This window comes from Festucalex cinctus, chromosome 19, assembly GCF_051991245.1.
Source record: "Festucalex cinctus isolate MCC-2025b chromosome 19, RoL_Fcin_1.0, whole genome shotgun sequence".
NCBI lineage: Eukaryota > Metazoa > Chordata > Actinopteri > Syngnathiformes > Syngnathidae > Festucalex > Festucalex cinctus.
The window spans coordinates 8,379,264-8,397,141 of record NC_135429.1 but is presented as its reverse complement, the minus strand read 5'-3'; the positions used below and the strand labels follow the sequence as shown (position 1 = coordinate 8,397,141).

The 17,878-nt window shown below is 39.6% G+C and overlaps 1 protein-coding gene across 3 annotated transcripts in view; it reads left to right on the top strand.

The window, feature by feature from the left end:
- Positions 1–17,531, top strand: part of LOC144007313 (adenylate cyclase type 2-like) — a 40,123-nt gene extending 22,592 nt beyond the window's left edge. For 2 of the 3 annotated variants that reach the window (XM_077506840.1, XM_077506841.1), the window contains exons 10-25: positions 437–613; positions 687–727; positions 796–876; positions 944–1,013; positions 2,188–2,285; positions 4,500–4,584; positions 7,017–7,157; positions 7,505–7,648; positions 8,580–8,764; positions 9,752–9,836; positions 12,001–12,159; positions 13,641–13,787; positions 13,926–14,033; positions 14,638–14,752; positions 14,821–14,945; positions 15,837–17,531. In XM_077506840.1, coding sequence (XP_077362966.1) covers positions 437–613; positions 687–727; positions 796–876; positions 944–1,013; positions 2,188–2,285; positions 4,500–4,584; positions 7,017–7,157; positions 7,505–7,648; positions 8,580–8,764; positions 9,752–9,836; positions 12,001–12,159; positions 13,641–13,787; positions 13,926–14,033; positions 14,638–14,752; positions 14,821–14,945; positions 15,837–15,989 — 1,914 coding nt within the window. In that variant the 3' untranslated portion in view covers positions 15,990–17,531. Of the gene's footprint in view, positions 1–436; positions 614–686; positions 728–795; positions 877–943; positions 1,014–2,187; positions 2,286–4,499; positions 4,585–7,016; positions 7,158–7,504; positions 7,649–8,579; positions 8,765–9,751; positions 9,837–12,000; positions 12,160–13,640; positions 13,788–13,925; positions 14,034–14,637; positions 14,753–14,820; positions 14,946–15,836 lie in introns of those variants that run through there. The other variant, XM_077506842.1, reaches the window with a different exon arrangement.
- The last annotated feature ends 347 nt before the right edge of the window (positions 17,532–17,878 follow it).

Below are 17,878 nucleotides of genomic sequence, written 5' to 3'. Positions count from 1 at the left end.
GCATTCACATTTATGAGCTTTTTAATATCCTGTCAGATATTAGAAAAAGGCAGCAGGACTTTGATGACATTTTCAAGACGCTCTGAATGGATAAGGCCATATAGAGGCCAGCGGCTGACGGGATGTCGTCTCTGCAGTCATTGTTATTGAATGTCACTGTCAGTGCACCCGTGGTGGTGGCATTAACGCAACCATTAAGGACTGTGTCGCTTTCAATTCCTAAGGGAGCGGGTTTTAGTCGGCCTGTTACACCCCCCATTAAACTTGAGTCAATGTAAATCACTAGGGACCATCCAGCGAATTCTCACACGTTGTATTCAGAAATAGTTCTCCAAACTTTGGGGAGAAAGAAATGCCAGGAACGTCGGGATAAAGGAACATTACTCCAAAAGGAAACATATTTACCAAATGTGACATTTCTCTTTTTGTGTGCCAGACGGACAAGCACAGCCCCCTGCTGGGCTTGCGCTCTCGCCCGTCTCTGGATGGCGGCAAGATGAGGGCGTCGGTCCGCATGACGCGCTACCTGGAGTCGTGGGGCGCCGCCAAGCCCTTCGCCAACCTCCACCACCGCGACAGCATGAGCGCGGACAACGGCAAGATCAACACCACGGTCAGGCACGGTCATACTTTTAATCGTGGAACGCTTCATATGCGACACGTCAAAATGTTCTTCTTGTTGCTAGGACGTTCCAATGGGGCAGTACCACTTCCAGCGACGGGACAGGTGAGCTGTGATCGTCCCTTTGGGACTCTGTTTTCACTTTTGATGTTTAATTGAATCTACTCAATCAGGTCCAAGTCGCAGAGGAGGAGGTTTGAGGAAGAACTCAACGAGCGGATGATTCGCACCATCGACGGCATCAACTCGCAGAAGTAAACATCGAATCGTGAGTTGTGTGTCTTATATCATTAATAACTCATTTGTTTGTCTGCTCTCCAGACAATGGCTGAAGTCAGAGGACATCCAGAGGATCTCGTTGTTCTTTCACAACAAAGCCCTGGAGGCAGAGGTGAAGCCAATGCATATAAAATACCAGCAGTCACCATTCTTCTCAGAGTCAATCAATTGCTGTGTATTGCTACTTGTGTAAGTGAGGTCATTAAAAGAGCTGCCAGCAACAAGTTCTTTTTCCCATACTGCGCCTCGTCTTGTATGCGCGTTATCAGGAAGTTCAATTAAAAAGTCTTGTTTTGGACTTGGATAACTGTCTAGGGTTCATTGAGTGCCCTCGAAGTAGTTAAAAGTTGTTTTTTGCTTCGGAAGCAAAACCCTATTCAGGATGGCTAACTAATGCAACAGCTGTGCAGCCAATTAAAATTAAAACAACAAATTGAGGCTGAATCTGTTTTAGAGGGATGCAGCAGATGTGCTCAGATGTAATTAAATGTCTGTTTTTTGGGGTTTAGGGCTCTCAAGCGGTCTGATTCATGGCACCTCAATTCAGATTTTTAATGACTCCAACTGGTTTACGCATAGAAAACTTTTTTTTTTTTTTTAAAGCGTCTTGGCTGTTATTGTTCAAATTATATGTAAATGACACTGGCATATAAAAAAAATTCTAAATTGGATTTTTTTTTTCCTTTTTTTTTTTTTTAATTTTATTTTATTTTTTATTTTATTATTTTTTATTTACCATTATTGATCAAATTATATCTAAATGACCCCGGCATAAAAAAAAAATTAAAAAAAAAACGTTAAATTGGATTTTTATTTATTTATTTTTTGTGTCTTGGCCATTACTGGTCACATTATTTGTAAATGACACCAACATATAAAAATAAACAAATAAATGAATAAATAAATGCATTCTAGATTGATTTTTTTTTTTTTTTTTTTTTTTTTTTTTTTTTTTTTTTTTTTTTTTGTGTGTCTAGACCCCGGCATAAAAGAAAATGTTAAGGATTTAAATTTTTTTCATTTTAATTTTATTTTTTTGTGTGTGTGTCTTGACCATTATTGGTCAAATTATATGGAAATAACACTGGCATAAATTCACTATCCTAAAAACATGTAAGGGATGGAACAGATTATTAGCATTTCAATGGGGGAAATTGATTTGAATAGCCCCTAGTAGATAAGGTGATAACAGTTTGACATCAGGCAGCATGCATAAATTACCGTAACAGTATTTTATTCAGAATCACGGTTCTGTCATGAATTAACATCCTCTCGTCTCTCAACAGTACCGATCCACAACCTTACCTGCGTTCAAGTACTACATCACATGCGCCTGCCTGATATTCTCCTGCATATTCATCGTGCAAGTCCTCGTCTTGCCCAAGTGAGTTCACTCCTCCCGATCGCCTCGCTGGAGACGTCACCGGCCGCGCTGTCGCCTATAAGCTCCAGCTGGGCGGCAGATTGATGTTAGAAAAGCTATTTGACGCCAGTCGACTCATTAAAGAAGCCCGCCGAGGGGCGGCCATCGGTCGGCGGGATGTTAAAATACGGACGGGGATGAAATGACGGCGTGCTGCTGGTGATTATGGATCAGGTAAATCAAAGTGTGGCGGCGAGGGGAGCGAGTCTCGCTCATTTACTGCCTGGGCGGGTCGAAAGGGTTCTTCGGCGTCTGAACGTCGATTGATTTTCTAATTTGGCCTCTCATTTTGGAAGCGTTGGTCTGTTTGTGGCAGGGCCGTGCGGTGACATCATCCACTTTATGATGGTCTTGCTTAAATCGCACTCACTGATGCGTGACAAAAACACATAGATCCTCAGTACAATCTGATAAATGTTTACTTCTGATAAATAAATGGATTGCTGGGCAGAATACATTAGAATCTTTATGACATTTATTGATTACCATCCGCATGTGTATAGAAGAATATATACTGTAACCTTAATGTTCATGTACTAGTACACTGACGAACCTCACTAGTAAAACAATTCAGCTTAGTAGTACAACAAATTGGGCGCACTAGTTGAATAACAGTGTTCGTAACTTTTTTTTTTTTTTTTCCATTTCTACCTACCACTACATGTATGACATGGCACATCTTTGGAATACTAGTAGATTAACTACATGTTACTAATAAGACAAAAAATGTGCACTTAGTTGACATCTGTGCTACGAGTACTACGAGTGATTGCTCCATATTAACTTGTAAAATGTCACAATGTCACGGGTACTACTAGTAGTTACTAGAGATTAGGGCTGCACGATATTGGAAAATCATGCGATATAGTTGCTGAATATAGCGATATCAATATTATTGCGATATTTAACATAGTCCTAAAGAAATGACGTTTTTATTATCTAATGAAAGAATTACATTTTTTTTTTCATGAGGCAAAATAATCAAACTCAATGTATTCTGAATTAATTGTACTTACCTCACGATAATGTGCACATTTTTGTTAAGTACACTGTGTTCCAACTATGTTTTGCATTTGCATTATTAGGGTTGGAATGCCCATGGAACTAGTGGCGTGGAAACCAAATTAAAAGAGAGGGTGAGGAGGGGATTTTTATTTTATTTTTTCCCCAGAGCTTGGAACTGAGTGTCTTCTCTCCTTTTTTGTCATGTTTAATAAATGTCAAACAGGTAAACCTGCCAGTCTGACTGGTCAAATTCAGATAAAAGCATAAAATTACATATCAAACTTATTGTATGTCTTTGCGATATGCATATTGCAGAGGCCAAGATCGCGATTTCGATATTTTTTCCGATATATTGTGCAGCCCTACGAGGGATGGGCAAGTACCAGGCTGATACCTGGTAGCCGCCCTCTAGTGGGTTGTTTTATGATTCGGAACTCAAAATTTGCAATTGGGAAGAATAGAAATTTGCCAACAATGTGATGCATTTTAAGGAAAAATGCTATCTCAGAGTCTTCTTTTAAAATTATCTGTCATATTTTTATTTGGGGAAATGTTATTTATCCAGAAGTACGAGAGGTATCGATACTTGGTATCGGTAGTGGAGGCTATTCAAGAGATGTCATACTGGTACCTGTCTGGAGGGGGAAAAAATGGTATCGAACATCCCTAGTAGTTGCCATTTATTTATTTCCATAAAGCTTTTTGAGCATTTATCCAGTAATGGTGGTATCCATCTTAAGATCCATGTACTAGTACACTTTATGTCTTCAATAATAAGACAATTAGGTGAACTAGTAGAGTTATTAGATCACACTAGACTAGTTAAATTTGTGCAAAACACTTGTTTCTATTGAGTACAAACTATTGGTAGACACTTGGGTGCTACTAGTAGAGTCCAGGACGCTATTAGTGTATCACAAATGCCCTTAGTTGGGCCTACTAATGTTACTAGTCCAGCATGGTAAGGTTTAATTGCATACTACCAAGCAAAAAGTGGTTACTAGTAGTGCAAAAACATTCTACTTCGACACAGTCGCTCTATTCATTGTTCTATTGTGCTGACTTGTCTTAGGACAAAGAGAATACTAGTAGTAGTACATGGACCTCGAGCGGGATATCAAGAATGAGGAGTAAATGCTGAATGGTTTTCCGTATGTGTATGTGTCATAGAACTGCAGTGCTGGGGATATCCTTCGGCCTGGCCTTCTTGCTGTTGGCACTGATCCTGCTTCTTTGCTTTGCCGGTCACGTCCTGGTGGGTATGCATGCACTTCTCAATCAACAGGCGCCACTTCACTTTTCCAAATATGGTGTTTATAGTCTTATTCCAAAATAGGTTCAACTATTTTTTTTAATCTGCTTACTGCACCCAATAATGACAATATCGGAAAAACTTATTTATTTTTTTAAAGAAATTACATCTATTTAAGATCTCCAATTAAGCTGCAGAAACCTCCCAAGGAATATCAGTGGCAATGCACCAGAGATCAATTTCAAGCTGTGAATGCTTTCCACATCCGCGTTATGTACTCTACAATCTTAGAAATATATAACACAGAGTAGAATTTGAATTTCCTCTTGCAAGCTCTGAATGAGTATATTGTGACCTTCAGCTCGTCCCACAGCGAGCTGCCCACATGAGTTGTTTGGCACAGTTTTTATGCCAAATGCCCTTCATGACGCAGCCCACCCAGTTTTTTTGCACACTGGAAAAATTAAATTATGACTCCTGCAAATATCCCAATTTTGATCTCTTGCTGATGGAAGAAAAAAAGAAATTCCCCAATAATACCAAATAAGGTCGAGCAGCCATTTTAATTTCGTTAATTCCTTGCTGAAGGTGCCAATCCATACAGGGATCATAGTTGGAAGAGTTGACTATAATTGGAGTTTGCAGGTGAGCATATATTTTATACATTGACTTGTATTCACATAACAGCTAAAGAGCTCATCAATTGTTGTCCTCTTAAAGTCCAATTCAGGCTTTATTGCAAGGACTAATACGATTTATTATTGGCATCTTGAATCTGTTTAATTCTGGGCTAACATTTGATCTTCGTACCATCATAAATGAAACAAAACGTTCCACTTGGTTAAGCTGAGATGACAATCGTAGCGGAATGTAATACAAGTGCAACCCATTCCACAATATGGTCTGATTTATCTTTCCGCTCCTCCATTCTCTTGTTATCCCACTCAAGTCAGTTTTATTTCCAAGCTACAACCTGCCTGGAATGTTTTATGACAATCTTTACACATCATCCTTCCCTCTTAAGATCTCATCAGTCTGCTCGTTCTCTCTCCGAAGAATATATCGTCAAACGGGTCGCCTCGATTCCACCGGTGCTTATCAATAACCTTGACGTCTGACCCGGATGTCACTTAGAAAGGGATTGTTTTAATGGGTTTGCAAAGATCATCAATTCAGCACGCGTTTCTCAATAAAAGCTTAAAAAGTGCACAGGAATACTCAATGAGGTTGTCATGGAAATTGGAAATCTTTTTGTCTATTGTGAAAGTGGGACTTGATAAAAATGACCTTATAGTAAGGGACACAAATGGAGGAAGATCGCCGCAGGAAAAAAAAAAAAAAAAGCTGACAATAATCAAGTCATTTGTTTTCTTGTTTTTTTTTTTTTTCTTCTGGATTGGTAGTGAGAACGGAACACATTTAAAAGCAATTTCTTTCTATATAGAGAAATGTCAGCCATGTTAAATAACAAGGTATTATGCACCTGAATTACTTCCCGGAGTGGCTGCTCACCCATCAAGTGTGAAATTACGCAACCAACTCAATCTTTTCTATTCCTGAAAATGTCTGTCAACGAGTTGTGCTGAATTTCACTCGACTGTGACAAAGCAGGGCACATTTCTGACATTTCTGAGGTCCAGGGTTTGAATCTGCTTGTTCTCCTCATACTTTTCCACGTGCTTCCTTCCACATTCCAAAAATGTGCACGTTAGGTTCATTGACGACTCTAAAATGTCCATAGGTGTGAATTATTATATTTAATTAATATGTGCCCTGTGATTGGCTGGTGATAATTGTTTTTGTGTGGTGCTCGATTTTTTTTATTTATTTATTTATTTATTTATTTTTAGGCATAGGGCCTCTAGTCGTCATGGCAACAAAATATCTACTCACTATTTGCCCAACATTACGTCTCATTTGCATGAGACAAAATTGCCCTTAAAATGAACTACTTTCAACAACCCCCAAAAAATAGGGTGTAAAGTGTACAATTCTTTTTTTTTTTTTTTTTTTTTTCTTTTTGGGACAAACTGTGTTACAGGGATGTTAAGACACTGCCAGATGGAAACCCACATTCCCAAACATGGGCAATTTCATATTTAAAAAAAATAAAATAAAATGAAATAAAAATCTATTATTTTGCCCCCATGCAATGTGTTTATTTGTTGGACACTTGAAATGTCTGCAAAGTCTCATCAGACCACTTTCCCCAAACTCATTTTGCCACCTCAAGATCTTTTTTTTTTTTTTTTTTTTAAAGTGATAATGAATATTTGAGTGATCCTGTTTTATTGAAAATGGATAGTTGCATTTTCATTAATTGCATCGTCCATGCTTCCAAGACTTTTGAAAAAGAGTTCTTCAGAATTCATTTCAGTTAACCACTAATTTGTTTTCACACCTCGATATCATTTTTTTTTTAATTTGCACTCCAGCAAGGACGGAAAGGATCGGCGTGCTCTTTCCCCTGGTTGAACACTTCCTCCCACATCATCGTCACCAACAACCCTTGGCTGCGTTTGGTCCTCACCATGACGACCACCGCTCTCATCCTCGTGATGGCCGTCTTCAACATGGTGAGAGGCGAACGTCGTGCGCAGGGGGAACTCCGCCATCACGTTTCCCTTGAAATTGCCGTTGCGAGCGAGTTAGCGTGCAAAGCGGACATAATGCGTGACAGTCGCGAGGGCTTTGTGCTTCAATCGCGCGCCGCAATTACAACACTTAAGGTTGTCGATTTGCGTTAGGCCTGATGTGTGTGTTCAATTTGTTTTGCTGGGTTACCATGAAAGAAAATCAGAACTCACAAGATACTTCGTTAACACTGTAATGAAATCAAGTTAGATGATGTGGTCATACTAATTCAGATGTCCCAAAATTGTTTTACTGCGCTCGATTTCACTCTTTCTGCAATTGCCTGCAGTTCTTTGTGGAGGATCCTGTGAGATCGATGCAGGAAGTCTCGGCAGCGGCGTCCCCTGAAGCGATGGCGACCGCTCCCCCTGTGAATCTAACAAATGGCACCTTCCAGGCTCAATCAGCAGGAGAAAGCCGATTTTATCTACCAGTAAGTTTTCCCAGAAAGACACCAGAAAGTTCCCTGCTTGCCACAGTCATGATAATGTAGACGTGTTGAGATTCTCGTCAATAAAAAAAATAAAAAGACTCGCTCACCCCGGAGATTGGAGCCCCCATATCCTCTTGACTACCAGCAATTCAAATTTGTCCTCTGTAGTGGACATTTTTAAACCTGAATATCTCCCACCCAGTGTATACTTTTGCGCTCTATTGAGTACATTCAGAGCTTTCCAATGATACCAAATGTGTAGGGGTGGGGCTTTGCTACCTTTGATTGCAGCATGAAAGAAAATGGCTTCCCTCAGTGCAAGCACTTTTAGGGAAGAGGATAAGTAAGTGTATAAAACCTTTTATTGAACAAATTTAGGCTTTAAATGTTGTTGGCATGTTTTCTATAAGACTCTTAAGAACACAAAGTATTGTTTGAATTATTTTAACTGTATTTGAGCCTAGCATTTATTTATTTTATTTTATTTTTAAATGTCCTCTGTAGTGGACACATCATAGCTTAAAAATAACTTCTTTTTTTTTTAATTCTTTTGCAGTATTCCAGTTCACAAAGATTGGGTAATATCAAAACATGATTGGACAATATTTTTTTTCCCCTGGTAGTCAGGAGGATATATGTCTCACATGCAAGGGGAATTAATATAGATCAAAAGCATACCTTTGTGTGGCTGATGAATTCATAATGTGCACACGAGAGCCCCATCTGAGTAGAACGTTATTATTATTATTATTATTTACTGCATTCTTGAATGTCACGTAAAGTAGGATTCCTGCATTTGAATGTCAACAGGGGAAAAGTGCCTTTAATGAATACCACACAACATCAAAATAATTGTAGATTGGGAGTGATTTCAAATTAAACAAAAGGGTTGGAAACACCATTTGTCCCTCTGTGTCCCATAACTCCGCAGTACTTCATCTACTGCTGTATTCTGGGCTTGGTGTCGTGTTCGGTATTCCTGAGGGTCAACTACGAGCTGAAGATGGTGGTGATGCTGGTCGCCTTGGTGATCTACAACATCATCATCCTCCAGACGCACGCCTCGCTGCTCGACGGATTCAGCGAAGCTCTTTATTCCACCGAGACGCCGGACAGGTACCAGAGCGCGCTCTCCATTGGGCGCAGTGGGGGGGGGGGGTTCACTTTTGATTGGCAGCTGGAATTGTCACTGCTGAGACAGATAATGGATGTTCTTCCTCATCTCACCTCAACTTTTTTTTAATAGGAGTTTACACTGAGGCTGTATATGGGGAAAGGAATCTGAATAAAAAGCAGGGATTCACATGCTAGTTTTGCATATTTGCCATTCGCTCCTGGTTTTTTCTCGGGAACATGTCCTCCGAAAGCAACTCGAACGAACTTTATTTTGGGTTAATTGGAGGAACTTTAAAGGGTGGAAGTTTTGTGCATGCTCTTATCTAACATGAAATTATAAGTGGGTGTTAACACTTACGTTATCCTGGTTATTTTTACTTCTGTAGAATTTTGTTTTTTTCCAAAGTGTCTTCATAAAACCCAGCATTTGAGATTACCCAATTCATTCAAACTACAAAAAGTGTAAACAGTTTTGTAATACTTTGTCCTTCACCCCCAAAAATGTATTTAGACGTTTTTGTTTTTTTATGCAAGAGCGTACAGAAGGCTTTGATGTAGCTTATGAAATTAAGCGGCGGCTTAAAGCAGTGAAATTATGACACAAAACGGCTACAGGGGGCAACAGAGTATAAGAGATCAGTCCGGGCCATGTTGCAACAAGCTCTTTTTGCCAGTGTTTTCACCAGGAATGTGAATATTGATGAAACTCAGCTATATCCTAATGCTAATTGCTGCAAAACGGAAACGGATAGAAATGTACTTTTTTTTTTTTTTCCTGATAAAAGAAGAGACTCTAATCTATCTTTTGGTAGGCTCCATGTTTTTATAGCAATAAAACACAATATTTTGTGGGCCTTGCAAAATCGGTGAAAATCCAGTAAAACAGGCTGCCGGTGAATGAGTTCAGATCCATGTAAATTATGATAAAATAAGGCAATTATGATTTGATACTGATGTTTTTCTTGTCTTGTGGTTCTTCCTGACTAGACCAGGAATCCTGAAGGACCTAAAGACAATGGGCTCTGTGTCCCTCTTCATCTTCTTCATCACACTGCTGGTGTTGGCCAGACAGGTCGGTGATTGTTCTAAATTATTCATACTGAACGTGTTTGACATTATTTTATACCAGTCAGTCAATTGAGCCAAAGTGGAAAATGATTTGATAGGATGAAGAGTCAGACCAAAGTCAGGACTGGATTAAGAAGTATGTCTCAATATGTTTGTCCATAAAATGTACGTTATTGAGCATTCAGCATTGCTTGAACTACAAAATAGAACAATTATCCAAAACGCTATTGTAGCTTTGAAACTGCTTAAGTTGACCCGCTTTCCTCCATCTCCCTCCACGTCACCAAAGTGAGCGAGACATAAAAAGCTCCGCTGACACACTTTTTCATTGGCTTGTTTTATCTCGATTTTGGCAAAGCTATCCGTCAGCGCTGACCCCACAGCAGATGTTCGAGATGGGAGGGCGCCCCCCCAGAGTAACAAGGGTACCAAGAAGGCACACGCCTTCCCCCAGAGAGCCACAGTCGGTCCAGACAGCTCAGCATGTCCTCATTCTGTGCGGCTGTCAACAGATGGGAGGAGAACATTCTGTCTTGGAAGCCGAATGTGTAGTGTGACTCTCCTATAATTAGGTTTGTCCGACCTGCATGCTGATTGAGGTTGAACCATCCACCGACTGCAACTGTGTGCAAGTGGAAAACATTGGAGTAGAAAACAGCAAAAGTACACAGAACTGTTTGCTTTTAAACTTTTTTTTTTTAATTAGGTTTTATATTTTCCCACATATTGTTCAGGAGGTTTTCTTCTTTTTCCTTGCCTTATTCAGCATTAAATAGATGAGCACAAACTTGAATACAAAATAAACTCATGTCTGCTGCTGGCACTTGAACACTGCCCACGTAATTGTGGATGTTATGCAAAACAAAAAAAAAACAAAAAAAATCAATATGGCGTCGCCGAGCCATGCATAAACTAATCCTGGATATTGTGGCATCCATTTTAATCACCAACTTTCAGATCATTTGCATTGCAAAATTCCAGCGTCAGTTCAAACGAGCCCTTTTCAATCCATTTAGAGCAAAGCTTGTTTACAACCACGTTAGCTGTTTTGCAAAATGCACCCCCCCCCCCCCCCCCCCCCCCAAATCTACTGCCCCACTTTTTTTCTCCCCTTGGACCAGACATGCTGTACATTGATATAGATAGATCTCAGCGCTTAAACTTGCCCCGTCTGCTAAATTGGCGGCCTACACGAATCACAAGGGAGGAAAAAGCTGCGCTGCTCGCATACATCACATGTGGACGACGGCTAATAACTCTCGCGTCCTCGGCGGGGGCCGGCCAGCAGGTAGCCTGCAGCTCCCGGATGTGTGAGTCGGGGACGTCCGTCTCCAACGCAAACGCACACTCCGGGGAGGGTTTGACCTGGATAGGTGACGTTTGCACTAAGACGGAAAATGTAGACAAAAGTATCTCAAGCGTGACGGATGAGGAAATATTGGCTTGCCTTTTATGCAAAATAGTTTGCTGTTTTGTGAGCAATGAGAGCAGAGCTTTCCTCATTTCTTACGGAGATGTTCATTTCGTGTGTCGACTAACTTTGGGTCTATAAAAGCAAACCCATCCATCAATTTTCTAGAGCGCCTATCTAACATCTATGTAAACAAATGTAACCCATTTTTTTTCTACATATTAAAATAAATTCAAGAACTGAATTAATTTTATTATTCCGCAGAGACCGTCACATTTTACACCAATAGCTTGCATTTTATTAATAAATTTTTGCATAAAACCCTCTGCCGTCTGATGGAAAGCAAAATAAATGGCAGGAAAAGCCTACTGGAACATCTACATTTTATTTAGACTTTAATCAGACACACTTTACATGATGGCAAGTGTGTGCGGACGCCAGCTTTGATGTGATTTGTGAATTTTGACAACAACCATAGAGGGTGTGAGAAGAAGCTGGAAGGGAGAAAATGCTAACTAGAATCAACCCAAGAACCTGATATTTATGAGGCAGGCGAACTCACCACTAGTCCCCGTGTTGCACAGGCAAGCCATAAAAAAAGAATTAGTCATTAAAAAAAATTAAAAAATAGAAAACGCGGCCTTCTGACGCAGGAGGCCTATTCATCAACTTGTGTTGTGCTTTACGCTGATCCACGGCCGAGTGCTGTCTGGGAATGACGCAGGTGTCTCTTTTACTCTGTGTCCTCCTGTAACAGAATGAATATTACTGTAGGTTGGACTTCCTGTGGCGGGACAAGTTCAAGCGGGAGTGCGAGGAGATCGAAACCATGGAGAATCTCAACCGAGTGCTGCTGGAGAACGTCCTGCCCGCCCACGTGGCCGAACACTTCCTGGGACGCAACTGGAAGAATGAGGTCAGCTCAGTTTCTTTGCCTTTATTTCGACAGCAGCAGCGGCATCAACCTTGGAAAATACAAAATCGCCAGTATGACCGCATTTAAAATATCGCATTTTACTTAGTAAGAGTTGATCAAAAATGAAAAATGTACTGCTTGTCATAAAATGGTTTACTTTTTCAAAAGTTTCAGATTTTAAATGCTATTGTAATATAAAATAGGCTGCATTCACAGCTACGAGCTTCATGTGTTTGATTAGGGATGCTCGATTATGAAGAAAATATTAATCACGATTAATTTGGTAATAATTCAAATCACGATTAGGACGATCATTTGTTTTTTGGTGCAAAACAAGAAAATGTTTAAACGTAAAAAAATAATTAAGACAAATACATTTCTTTAAAACACTGTAAATATTTTACATGGGTTTTTTTGGACCAAACAAGATTTATTAAAATAGTGATTTAAAAAAATAAAAATAAAATGTGCAAACTATATTCACTTAAAGAACTCATTATTTTTGTTTAGGATTATGCAAATTTTTTAATTGTGGAGTGTAATATTTGAAATTTACAATTGCATTTTGATTAATTGCACAGCTCTACGTTTGATTATTTTCCATGTTTGAAATATTATTTCATTCAGCGATTCTTTTGCCTTCCACTAGAGGGAGCCTGTGCACTCGTGCCACTACAGTGTTCCCCCACTATATCAGGGTTCATCTTTCACTCCCTCACTATTTTGTGGCTTTTTAAGTGATTGTTTGTTTTTAGTTTTTTGTTTGTTTTTAATCGGTGAACATGCATATTAACAGTTATGCAAATTCACCTAACCGTGGATGTTTTTGGGGGCATCTTGGTGGTAAAGAATTAATGTTAAAATGACTTGCGTAGCTTCATTCATTCTTGTACTTTAGTCAATTACACTTTTTTTTAAAAACTAATTCAAGCCCAAAAACGTGTAAAAACGTTTTAATACTTTGTCATTCACTCCCAAAAACGTGTTTAGACATTTTTTGTTGTTTTGTTTTGTTTTGTTTTGTTTTGTTTTTTTGCAAGAGCATACAGAAGGCTTTGATGCAACTTCTGACATGAAGATGTGGCTTAAAGCAATGGTAGTCACACGGCCAGCAGGTGGCAGCAGCATATAAGAGATTGCCAGGGCCATGTTGCAACAAGCTCTGTTCGTCAATGTTTTCACCAGGAACGTGAATATTGATGAAACTTAGCTATAGTCTAAATGGAAACCAATACAAATATACTTTTTTTTTCTTGATGAAAGCAGAAACTCTAATCTTTCTTTATGTAGGTTACATGCGTTGATAGCAATAGAACACAATATTCTGTGGGCCTTGCGAAAACTGTCAAAAGGGGGTTTCTTCAATGAAAATGGCTGGGAGTCAATGAGTTAAGGGGGCATGATTTACCAGCGGATTGTCACTGTTCAAGCAACTGCAAAGTGTTTCAAAGGTGCGCTTAAGTTGAAATGTTTTATTTCAGGACCTTTACCATCAGTCGTACGACTCGGTGTGCGTGATGTTCGCCTCCATCCCGGACTTCAAGGAGTTTTACACCGAGTCGGACGTCAACAAGGAAGGACTCGAATGCCTGCGTCTCCTCAATGAGATCATAGCAGACTTTGACGAGGTAACCCGTTTTCCCGCCAGATTCTTGTCGTGGTACGAGTGCCAGGGGAAACACGGCGGTGTCGTGCCACTTCCTGTTTATGATCACGTCATGTGACACGCTTTAACCCGACTCCCGCCACCGCTCTCGTGTCCTTAGCTGCTTTCCAAGCCAAAGTTCAGTGGCGTGGAGAAGATTAAGACCATTGGGAGTACCTACATGGCGGCCACCGGACTCAATTTGACGCCGGGACCAGAGTGCGCACAGGCATGCTTTTACACCCCACTTTGCTCATGATGAACACATTGAAGTCATTGTTTAATTAGATTTTTTTTTGTCTTCTATCCATTTATATTTATAATTACAATATATTATATACCCTCCAAAGCATAAAGCATTGAAATATATGAGAGAAAATTCTGATTCTTTGTAAATAGAGTATTTATTGGTCCTTTTGAACAAACAAAAAAAACATTTTTTTTTTTTAAATCAGCTTCCAAATATGACATTTGATTTGTGTCATATTTGATACATCAAGCCACAATGCTTTTAAATTGGTACATTTATAACTGTCAAAAATATAAAGATAAACAGACATATCAAATATATTTGTATTTCCAAAAATCAGAAAGCACATTTCCCACTATTAATAAGTATAGGTGTCTCTCCTTTCTCAATTGGGGCAATCTAAGCCATCAGCTGAGTGATACTGCCCTCTAATGGAGTATCTTTGCAATGCACGTGTCACATCATATACATCAGGGTTTTAATGGGGAAAAAAATATTATACTCATCAAATAGAGGGCTCAAAATGTATAAATTGAATATGATACGTTTGGCTTTATAGGGTTATTTGACTTTTCTGCGACAGGAACATGACCGACAGTACATGCACATCGGCAGCATGGTGGAGTTTGCCTTCGCGCTGGTCGGGAAGCTCGACGTCATCAACAAACATTCCTTCAATGACTTCCGGCTCAGAATCGGTCGGTGAGAGCAGACAATCGGTTTCTTACGTGTGGCCTATTGATTTGTGTGTTTTTCGTGTGTCAAGGGATAAATCACGGGCCGGTCATCGCAGGGGTCATCGGGGCACAGAAGCCGCAGTACGACATCTGGGGGAACAGCGTGAATGTGGCCAGCAGGATGGAGACCACGGGGGTTCTCGGAAAAATTCAGGTGGAAGCCTCTCTTGGAGAAAAAAAATTATATAGTTTTTTTTATTTTTATTTATTCACATTCCTACTAGTGGCTGAACTGTGTACATACTAGTATGCTCTTTGTCCTCTCTAGAATGTCTTATTTAGTTATTCCCCCCCCCCACACACACACACACACTACTTCCTTCCACTATTTTATGACGTTTCTGCTTATTAGTCGAAGTAGAATAACTACATGTCACTAGTGAGGCACAGTAAGGACTCACTAGTGACATTTAGTCAGACTATAAGTGTACATGTCATGCAGTTGTGGAAAACACATCAGTAGTAAGCGATACTCACTCTACTAGTACGCAGACGTGTCCAAGTACAAGTAAGAAAGCTGTGCTAGTAGTGCACAAATAGGTTATACAGAGGTTGAAAAAACATCACTAGTAAGACAATCTTTTTACGAGTACACGGTCTTCGTTTTATGTCACACAGTGGTGGAAGGCAGTGGAAAAATGTCACTAGTAAGACATTCTAGTCATTCTACCAGTTTGAAAGATGTGGTCGGGGGGGGGGTCACAAGACATAGTGGTTCTTTTTATTACCACACCCCACTAATTTTACTAGTGCGCAGAAACTTCATACGTTAGAAAAACAACACAAGTAAGAAAGTAATTCCACTAGTGTGTAGAAATGTCGGGGTTTTTTTGGGGGGGGGGTCACAAGTAAGACATACTCATTCTACTAGTGCGCCTTTGTCATTTTACTAGTGGAAAAAAATGTCACTAGTAAGATGGTCTTTTTACTACTGCACCTTCCTCAGGCATACTACATACTAGTGGACAGAAGTACACAACTAGTTTTCAATAGATTGTATTTTTTTTTTTTTTACCTTTTTTTTCTTTTTTATGTGTTGGTGCAGGTGACGGAGGAGACGAGCGAGATCTTATCCACGCTAGGCTACATGTGCTCGTGTCGCGGCATCATCAACGTGAAGGGCAAAGGGGAACTGAAGACCTACTTTGTCCACACCGAGATGACCCGATCCCTGTCACAAGGCAACGTCATGCCTTGAGTGCTGTTGGGTAAAACAAAAATAAATAAATAAAAATACTAGAGTCAATACACAAAGTGGCATTAAGCGAGCATTGCTCTGGATGTACAAGTCATTATTAGCGGAGGCCCCCGCGTCACATCGGACAACAAATTGTACAGATGGCACTATGGTCCGATGTCGGCGGACGAGTATAGAAGACGGCTCTCCGAGGGGTGCCGAGTACCTCAGAGGAGAGATGTTTACTCGTGTATATCGCTGCCGCTCTCAAGGAGCAGTCATCCGTTTATACCCAAGTAGCGTGGCGCTAATTATCCATGGCGGTGTTGCGAGCAGCGTGCTTCACAAGAGCCTTATGCTTCAGCAAAGGCGGCGCTATAAATAGTATACACTCTATGGACAAAAGCAGACACGCCAATTAATTTTGGAGACGTTTACCCAAGCCTTCAGTCAGACTTAACCGTCAATCGCCAATTTTAGTTAGGACTTGTGAACTGTTCAGCTAAAACGTGTGGAAGCTCAAAATGAACCCTTTCACATTTTGGAATAGTGGCAGCCATTTTGTGGGAATATCAATCACATTAGTGCATTTCACTCCCCCCCCCACATTTGGAGTTCTTCAACATTTTTTTTCTCGTCACACTGCCATGTTGCATATCACAATTTTGCCACTTGAGACTGAAAAAAAAATCACTCACCCCTATCGAGTGGCTACAGAGAATGTAGTGCTACCAATGTTAAGATAGCATTAGCAACCTTAGCCACGACCGCTATCTCACTAGTGTATTACTATAGCACTAAACGTTATTGTTGGTTTTACTCGTTTTTTGTTTTTTTTTAATTGTTGCTAATTCCGCATCACTTCTGAATCCTTCAGCTAACAGAGGTGCCATATTTGATTCTGTTTGCTAGTTTTGTTAGCAAAGGATGGATGGACTTTTTTTTTTTTTTTTTGATATATTGAATATTCTAGAATTTGATATCCCACAATAATAATTTCAAAAACAACAAAAATCACACCTTCTGTCTCTAGTTGCGATTCATGAGCACTGTGGTTTCTTAAAAACAATAAAAATAAATCAATAAAATAGCAAATTCCTCTTAATCTTGAATCAGCTTCTTTACCATTCCGTTTTAGACTATCAAGGTATAATATATAATTTAATGTGGAACATTCCTACAATCCACAATCTTGTAGAAAGACTTGTCAGAAGAGTAAAAGCATCATATTTTCTTCCATTTAGCTTCCTGTAGATGTCAAACTTTTGTCCATGCAATGTATATTTAAACCAAGTCAGCTCTGTGAGCCAGTTTGCTCGCGGTTGGATGTTAGGCTAGCCTATTGCGTCACCATGCCAACAAGTTCCCACAATGACAGGTAGTTTGAATGTGAATGAATTAGTCTTAGTATGCCGTTTCACAGAGTCGCTGGCTCGAGAAGAAACGTAGATTGTTGCTTTTTCTAAATCTCCACTGGAGGCAAACCAGCTGCACTGTGTGTGTTTTCATGTCCCTATGCTGACACATCCTTTTGTTAGTCATTAAATATTTGTATATAATGTACCATGCCTTGCAATTGTTGATTCACATTTGTTTGCGTATATTTTTCACAGTCCAAATATGTAATGTAAGTTTATCAAAATAATCTTTTCTAATGCATATAAAAAGTCTACACACCTATGTAAAAAAAAAAAAGCCAGGTTTTTGTGAAGAAAAAAAAAAAAAGACCAGGGTGAATCACTTTTTGCCCACCATTAATGTGACCTATGACCTGTGCAATCAAATGGGATTTTTTTTTTTTTTCAAGTGGGAAAGTAAGAAAAAAAACTACTAACGAGTATGACTGTTTTTATAATTAATCAATCACATTAAAACTCACGTTAAATGGGCATGAGCCATAGTGAACTGGT